This window comes from Pyrus communis, chromosome 15, assembly GCF_963583255.1.
Source record: "Pyrus communis chromosome 15, drPyrComm1.1, whole genome shotgun sequence".
NCBI classification, from domain to species: domain Eukaryota; kingdom Viridiplantae; phylum Streptophyta; class Magnoliopsida; order Rosales; family Rosaceae; genus Pyrus; species Pyrus communis.
This window is the reverse complement of record NC_084817.1, coordinates 23707554-23716287: the sequence shown is the minus strand read 5'-3', so window position 1 is coordinate 23716287 and position 8734 is coordinate 23707554. Positions and strand designations below refer to the sequence as shown.

Genomic DNA, 8734 nt, shown 5'->3' with positions numbered 1-8734 from the left:
TTTTGCCACATATGTACGTTTATAAGCTATTTCAACTTCTTTTCCTTTCTTAGTCTCTAAGCTTGTATGAACCATGTCAACTGAATAAAACCACTTTCGATTTAATTTCAAATATTATTTCAGTATTCACTAAGATGATATTAAAATCTCTAGCAAGCAACGCATAGAAAATAATCAAGCACGAGTCATTGCCCCGCTCATGGCACAATTATTTGATTATAAGTTAGTTAACTTGTGGTGTAAGTTTCATTACCATCATCAATTTCACTAAATTTACAATTCTTTGGCACATCTACAGTCAATCAACAAACACATACAACTCAAAAGTTAGGCTTTTCTCTGTGGCTTTAAGTGCAATCATTAAACATCAAAGAGTCGAGAAATAATTGTCATCGTTCAAATACGAGTGCTTTTCATGGCTCCATATTTCGTTGATTTCGAAGGCTCTGTATTCATGTGAGGAACATAGCGGGTCCTCAGTTTTTTTATGCCCGAGACGAGTCTCAAAATGTTATTTATCAAAAGTTAGAAAATTTGTCTTTAAGAAAAAACAGAAAGAAAAAATTGAATGATTGTTATTTAAAATAGCTTTAGAGATTACCATAACTTTGTACTTTAGTTTAAAATCGATATAAATGATTTTTGAAATTGTCCACCGACAATTATTTTGATCAAATTTCTCTTAAATTGAGGTGCTTTTGTCAAATCAACCCCTTACAATTTTTTTTTTCAAAAGGAGGACAACTGGTGGCAAGTCATGGTTATTCACTTCTTACAGGGGTCGGAAAGACTCATAGAGGCATTTCAGCCTCTCCCAGCCACAAGTTTGGCTTCTACACCAGCAACAAGTTTTGAACCCGAAACCTTCAGTTTTTAGTTTTAAGGAAGTCTCTTAATCTGTCTTTTATCACTCGGTCACCAGCTCGTAATTAAATCAACCTCTGACATTGTACTAATGGTTTCTTCAATTTAACAGATATTTGTTGCGGAATGATCAGAATAATTGAAAGTGAACAATATCTTAACCACTCATATTAATTTTAAAACTCAAGATTTAAAGTAATAAGTTATGTTAATCCGGAAAAACATTTTGGACAAAAAGTCAAAAGTTAAAATCATGAACTTTGTCGTTGGGCCGCCGTTCCAAAACTTTGTCTGAAACCCTTGACGAGTGAGGAGGGGAAGGAAGTAGAGCAAAAGACTGAGACAAAACTCCTCTTCCTTCTTCGTGTCTTTAAAACCCCGAAAGGAAACTTGCCCCAACATTTTTCGATTTCAATTTGCAGCTCAATCATGAGCAACGAATAGTAAGCCATTTTTCTTCTCCCCAAACTTCCCCTTCCCCTAATTTTCCCTCCCTTTCTTTCAATTTTTTTTATCACGTGCCTCGATTATCTTACGGATTTTGAGTTTTCTTCTGTTGTTTTGGGTTTTTATTTAGCGATTATTTGTTCAAGCTTCTGCTAATTGGGGACTCGTCCGTTGGAAAATCTTGCTTGCTTCTCAGATTCGCTGTGAGTTCATTTCCTTTACACTTTTTCTTTTCTACCTTATTTGGAAAATTGTTTGTGCTAATTTGGAAATAAATTTTAGGGTTTTGAGGGTAATTATTCTGTAATTGCTGCTCGAATTAATGCCTTTTGTTATTTTTTTTCTCAGGATGATTCCTATGTTGACAGCTACATAAGCACCATTGGAGTTGATTTTGTGAGTATATGCATCTGTAGGTCTTTGGTGCATATGTACTCATATATATTCTGATATATATATATATATATATATGTACATGTATTTGTATATTTACTTTGTTGTTTATGGCTTATTTGTTGATATTTTGTTTTATAATTTTCAGAAAATCAGAACAGTGGAGCTGGATGGCAAGACGGTCAAGCTGCAGATTGTGAGTAGCGGTTGCTTTCCTTTTTTTTATTCTATTAAATGCAATTGCTTGTTGGGGCCAGTGAGTCTTCATGTTTATTTGGCAAAAATCAAAAGTATAGTTATGGGCCTATTACGGGTTTTGAATCAATTGGCGGTATCTGATTTATGTATGTATGTTGGGTTTTTCGTAAAAACTGTTCTCCGAAATTTGATAATCTTCTGATGTAAATGCACGTTATGAGTTGGCTATTTGCATTCCATTTATGATGAAAACTTTAAGCTTAACAGAACTTTAGTTCCAAAACAACTACAAAACGTACATCTGTGTCATATAACAGGATAGTTCTAACTAAGTCTATGTCTAATTTAAACATCTTTAAGTTTATCAAGTCTAACACGGGCAGATCAGTAGAAATATCAAAGTTGACAGCGGGGATATATTGGAAATGTTAGGTGTGATGCATCATGGAAAACTAAATAGGCTGTTCCATTTCTCTTGCTTCTTGATTGATCAACATTTGGTTGGAAGTTAACATATTCTGCTTTTCTGTCACCTAGTGGGATACTGCTGGACAGGAGCGATTCCGGACTATAACAAGCAGTTACTACCGAGGAGCACATGGGATAATTGTAAGAATGCTTGCTTGCTTTTAGTATTTTTTTTTGGTTCCTTGAGTTGGGGGTTACCGGGGTTGGGGAAAGTTCATTGTAAGAATAGATCTTGGGACCCATGGAGTGGAAGTACTAGTCAATACCCTTAACTGGGATGGATGCACATGATTTTGTCACTGGCTTTTGACTTACAAGTTACTGATTTCTTATGCAATCATTCATGATGTAAAACAAATGTAACTGCAGTTGTTTTGTTCATCATAAAATATAACAGTTATCCCTGTGGAATGTTAAGACTACTATTATTCTGAGCTTAAGGGCCCGTTCGATAACCTTTTCATTTTAGTTTTTAATTTCCATTTTTTTTCAATTTTCATTGGAGATAGAGAGAGTCGATGGAAGGAGGGAGGAATCAAGAACATGGAGGGAGTGTAGTGGGAGGAAGGTGGGAGAATTGCACATGGAATGCCTAGCAAAATGAAAACCAAAAACTAGAAAAGAAAACCTATTTAAAGTTTTCAGTCTTTCGTTTTTGGTTTCTCTATTGTGTTGTTGCATGACCACATGGTTTAGTGAAATAGCATGGACCTTGTGAAGGACCTGCCGGATCAGTCATTTGCTGCAATCAATCAAACTTGCATGATGAAGTTACCTGAGATAAATGTTGATGTAGATTATTACTACCTCTTTGTATATATTTTCTTTTCTTTAAATCAAAGGGCGAAATATTACCTTTACTATCTTTCTTTATTTTCTATGTTGAAGTCAATAGTTAATGAAAGTGACTTTTTAAAAGCTATTCTGCAACATTAACGGTGCATAACTTTTCGATTTTACACAATAATGTAACGTGTGGTTTAACTCTTTATCGTAAATGAAGTCTTAATTCTTTTGGAACTGCTACAGATTGTGTATGATGTTACTGAGATGGAGAGCTTCAATAACGTGAAGCAGTGGCTGAATGAGATTGACAGATATGCAAGTGACAGTGTGTGCAAGCTTCTAGTTGGTAATAAATGTGATTTAGTTGAGAACAAGGTTGTCGATACACAAACTGCCAAGGTAAAGATTGTAGTTTGGTTGCCTGAACAATTAAACAATTTACTTTAAAGCTGATTTTCATCACGACACACTTTTGGGCAATTGATATGCTCAGTCCCCTAAAAGCATCACTCGTTCCATAGAACTGTTAAACTGTAGGCGTGTACTGTGTTACCTTATATATCTATATGCTGTTGCTAATTTGTTGCTTCAGATCTCAAGTCTGATTCATGCTTTGCAATATGCTTCATTGTAAATAACGTGTGTGTGTGTGTGTATCTCATTTGTTGCCTTTTCTGTGGGATTGATATTCATTCGACATTTGACGTTTGTTTTTTAGCTTCAGTTCTCAACTGCCAGATGAGGGGAAAAAAATCCATATTCCGGTTATGTTTATTCACCCACGTCTGGTTACAAGTCTGGTTATGTTTATTGCGTATTATAATGCTATAATATAAATTCTTCTTTGAAAATAATAAGTGTACCTCCGAGTGCTTATCATTATTAGAGCGGGTGTAACAGATTGGAGCTTCTGGGAAGACATTTATGGTCAAATACCCCTTATGACTTTCAGGACGATTCACATAAAATGTTGAGTTGGAGAAAGTGATTTCCATTAATGAACATACAATCTTTGTCGATTAAGCTGTCTGTAAATAGCAATGATTTGTTAATAACTGCTTGCTGTGGCGTAATTTTTGTTTCTTGTACTGATGCACTGTAGGCTTTTGCTGATGAGCTTGGGATTCCTTTCCTCGAGACAAGTGCTAAAGACTCGATCAATGTTGAGCAGGCTTTCTTAACCATGTCTGCCGAGATAAAGAAAAAGTAAAACCACTAATCAACTCTTTCATGCTCTAATCACTTGCTTAAGACTTTCTTGTTATAGACGTCCCTAAATTGATCTTACTAAATCAACTCTCGTATCTTCGTAATTGTTGTCCTTTAAAATTTTGCAGAATGGGAAGCCAACCAACTGGTAACAAGTCGAGCGGAACTGTTGAAATGAGGAGCCAGCCAATTCAGCAGAACAGCAATTGTTGCGGTTAGCCATTCCGTTCCTCGTAAGAAATCTGTTATAAAATCGTAGAATTGTGGAACTGTGTTGAGTGAATTGTCATGTGGATCTTTCATAAACTTGTAAAATATTGCCTACTTGAAGACTTGCCTATGGGAAAAATGGAATTAGGCCTGTTAGATGTTTCGGCATTGCCGTCCAACACGATTGAAAGAACAAATTTGCAGGATTACGAAAACTGTTGAACTCAAGTGAATCCAAACCTGATAAAAAATTAATGAACCTGATTCCGGTCCAACATATTGAGTAAAAAGAAAGGAAAACGAACGAAAATTCTAAAAAAACTTTAGTTTTAATGAAAAATGACAAATAAAGGTGTAATGAATAGTACTAGGTAAACGTAAAAATATGGTTTTTCGTTAAAAGTGAACAGTATCGGGATTATATCATTAAAACTCCCAAAAAAAGGAATCGTTAAAATTCCCAAAACGTTAAAAAAAAAACTTTAGTTTGAATGAAAAATGACAACTAAAGGTGTAGTTAATAGTATAAGGGAAAGGTAAAAATATGATTTTTTGTTAAAGGTGAACGCTACTGTGAGTGTTTCGTTAAAACTATCGTAAAAAAACTCATAGAAGCTGCAAAATTTAGGAAGAAAATGCTAAAGGCCCGTTTGATGCCATTTTGTTTTTTCACGTTCCATCTTTTGCTCTATAGATAGGGGTCAAGTATGAGTGCCTTGTGCAGTGGCACCACGCCTACCCTCACGGTCAGCCCTGATACACGGAAGAATGAAGAAGGGTAAAAGCAGGGTGTTGATTTTCACTTTTTTTAGCTTTTGCACGCACACCTTTTTATTTTTACCAACGAATTGAATAAATTAAACGAAAACTGTCAAGGTTTAAATATAGGCTAAAAAGGGTTGTGTATGGTGTTATTCTCTTGTTTACAAAAGATAAAACGACAAACAAAAGAAGAGGAAATACCGCTCAAAGGAGAAATGCTGCCGGAAGAAGAGGAAATAGGACTTGAGTCTCTGGAAATGTTTCAAGAGGGAGTTCCATAGGAAGAGGAAAATTCAGAAAAAGAGGAAAATTGACCTAACATACATGGCGGTGATGGCACCGACCTAACAATTACATCTCAGATCAATTCAATAATTTGTTGTACCATTTTACTTTTCTTCTAAAAGCAAAACATTTGGGGAAAATGATTGAATACAAGAACTACTTGAGCCATAAGCCTGTGCAAACTATTTTTCGTTTCAATGTACACACCCAAAAAATCATTGTCATGACTACGGAGCTAGAGTACACACCCAATTCTTAAAAAAGGTCGAATACTGCAAACTATTTTTCGTTTCAATGTACACACCCAAAAAATCATTGTCATGACTACGGAGCTAGAGTATGGACATAGCCTTGCCTATACTCCATGACTCCCTCAAAGAACGTCTTGCTACGGTTTCTAATAGCAATAGTTCGAAATATCGAATGCAAGCTTCCTGTAAATAGGTAGAAAATGATAATTTTGGGTGTGACCTGTTAAGTATTTCTACAATAAATATGCCTCTTACAGGAAAAACCCGGGCAACGAACAAATAAATTATAGTTCGACATAGGAATAAACAAAAATAAGTTGAAAATAATAACCCACGACAGAAAGGAATATGAAAAGACAAACTCATTTTGATCAACCTCAGGTTGAAGAACAGCAAGTCTTCTTTGTATTGACCTCTGATCCTCCTGTGACTGCAATAGTCTTCCCTTCTTTGACGCTTGCAGGTGTTGGGTCACCTGATGAGAGAGACTTCTTACTAATAATCCGGTATATCTCTGCCAGAATTGTCTGGAAAGCCTTCTCCACGTTGATTGCTTCAAGAGCAGACGTTTCAATGAATGAAAGGCCTTCCCTTTCGGCATAACCCTGGGCATCTTCAGTGGCAACTGCACGTAGATGCTTCAGATCAGTCTTGTTCCCGATCATCATGATCACAATGTTTGCGTCAGCATGGTCTCTCAATTCCTTCAGCCACCTGCTTACGTTCTCAAATGTTGTTGGTTTGGTTACATCATAGACAAGTAAAGCTCCAAGGGCGCCTCTATAGTAGGCGCTAGTAATTGCTCTATATCGCTCCTGTCCTGCTGTGTCCCATATCTGAGCTTTCACAGTTCTCCCCTCAACCTGATAAAATCAAGAGGAGGTCTTAAACAACACAATTCACCCACTCAAGTGTAAGCAAGTATTGTCTTGTTGACTGCGGGAGGTCATAAATGTGATCTAATGGCAATGAGGTGGTGGATGATAGAGGTGAGACTTTGCTTGTACAAACCTGACCAATCCTAACTTTGGACAACTTGGCTCAAAATATTCAGCAAGCTCAGCAAGCACAGACATAATTCTTAACATGAGTTAAAAGTTGGGAAAATGTAAGAAGGGGAATCACCAACACAAGCAACTCGAGCAACTTATAAGTGAATCTGTTTAATACATACCCACATATAAGGAAGGACCGACAGACATCCACATCATTGAAAAAATGAGGACATCAAACCTCTGGCCACCTCAACTCGTGGTCCATTTCTTAGGTTCATTTCATGGATCATTTATGGTAAAATTAGCCAAATTGGAACCTGTTAGTCATCAAACTTGTGCATACAAACACAATGGATCTGATAAATTGAAATGATAAGGATTTTTAGTCAAAATGGTCCTTGAGATTTGCATAACACATAACTTTGGTCTCTGAGATTTAAAATCAATAGAAGTGGTTCCTGAGATTGTTCACCATCCATTATTTTGGTCATTCCGTTAAAAAACTCCGCACATAACTTTGGTCCCTGAGATTTGCATAACACATAACTTTGGTCTCTGAGATTTAAAATCAATAGAAGTGGTTCCTGAGATTGTTCACCATCCATTATTTTGGTCATTCCGTTAAAAAACTCCGCACATAACTTTGGTCCCTGAGATTTGCCAAATACATAATTTTGGTTCTTGAGATTTGCCTTAACACATAACTTTGGTCCCTGAGATTGTCCATCATCCATCATTTTGGTCATTCCGTTAAAAAGCTCAAGGACCACTTAACGGAGTTTTTTTAATTGAATGACCAAAATAATGAATGGCGGACAATCACATAGACCACTTCTATTGATTTTAAATCTCATGGACCAAAGTTATGTGTTATGAAAATCTTATGGATTATTTTGGCTAAAAAGCCGAATGACAATGATGGTTATCAAATGGCCAAATGATTTCCAATTTGTCTAATTTATAACACCACAAAAAACCAAGAAACTAACTTGGGAAGCTGTGACCAACCCCTCACATGAGTTCCCTGGGATCTTAAGGCAAAGAGAATGTCTAAGGTGGGCAAGCAAGAGCAAACCCCTTAATCCAACCATGCCTTCCAGATGGCCGGGGATGATTTTAGTATCTAGTTACCAAATTTGGATTTCTCTTGTAGGCAAAAGGATTTGGCAACTATCCATCTAATCCCACGAGGTATCATTTCTTAATTTTTAAAACTTTTTTAAGAAATGCTTGTGTTCGGAAAAAAAAAAAGTAATCAGATCCCAAATTCGGGTACTCTATGGGAGTGAAGAACAAACCCAATTGAATCGGTTCTCAAGAATTCAACAAACCCCATTCTGGAACCAAGAAAAATAGCAGATCTGGAACAATTTTGCATTATAAAAATTGGAAACCGATCCAAATCCCGGTTCAATTATGCATTTCTCAAAAAAAAAAAAAAAAAAAAAAGATCCAAATTGACCGAAAAAAATTATGAACAAGCATAATAAATGAGATCAATTCCGGTCCAGTAACAAGTACAAACACAATTGGGTGTGTGTAATCTTTATATATATATATATATATATATATATATATGCAAGAGAGAGAGAGAGAGAGGTGGTGAACCTGGAGAGTCCGGGTGGCAAATTCGACGCCAATGGTGGACTTAGACTCCAAACAGAACTCGTTGCGAGTAAATCGGGAGAGGAGGTTCGATTTCCCAACGCCAGAATCGCCGATTAGTACCACTTTGAATAAGTAATCATATTCATCGTCCGGCCTTCTCGCCATATCTCTCTCGTTTTTTGCCTTCTTTGTAATTTCGTTCGAAATTATGAGTGCGAAAAAAAACCGACGAGCGAAGAAGCAGCAGCAGCAGCACCA

The 8734-nt window shown here is 36.4% G+C and overlaps 2 protein-coding genes across 2 annotated transcripts; one reads left to right on the top strand and one right to left on the bottom strand.

Moving 5' to 3' along the window:
• Positions 1-1136: 1136 nt before the first annotated feature.
• Positions 1137-4731, top strand: LOC137717655 (ras-related protein RABD1-like). Its single transcript, XM_068457079.1, has 8 exons — positions 1137-1307; positions 1442-1514; positions 1660-1707; positions 1853-1900; positions 2440-2511; positions 3400-3555; positions 4259-4362; positions 4494-4731. The coding sequence occupies exons 1-8, from the start codon at positions 1294-1296 to the stop codon at positions 4582-4584; spliced, it is 606 nt and encodes a 201-aa protein (XP_068313180.1). The 5' UTR covers positions 1137-1293; the 3' UTR covers positions 4585-4731.
• A 1149-nt stretch (positions 4732-5880) lies between these two features.
• On the bottom strand, positions 5881-8734 carry LOC137717572 (ras-related protein RABA2a-like). Its single transcript, XM_068456981.1, has 2 exons — positions 8477-8734; positions 5881-6736 (listed from the first exon to the last, which is right to left on the bottom strand). The coding sequence occupies exons 1-2, from the start codon at positions 8639-8641 to the stop codon at positions 6251-6253; spliced, it is 651 nt and encodes a 216-aa protein (XP_068313082.1). The 5' UTR covers positions 8642-8734; the 3' UTR covers positions 5881-6250.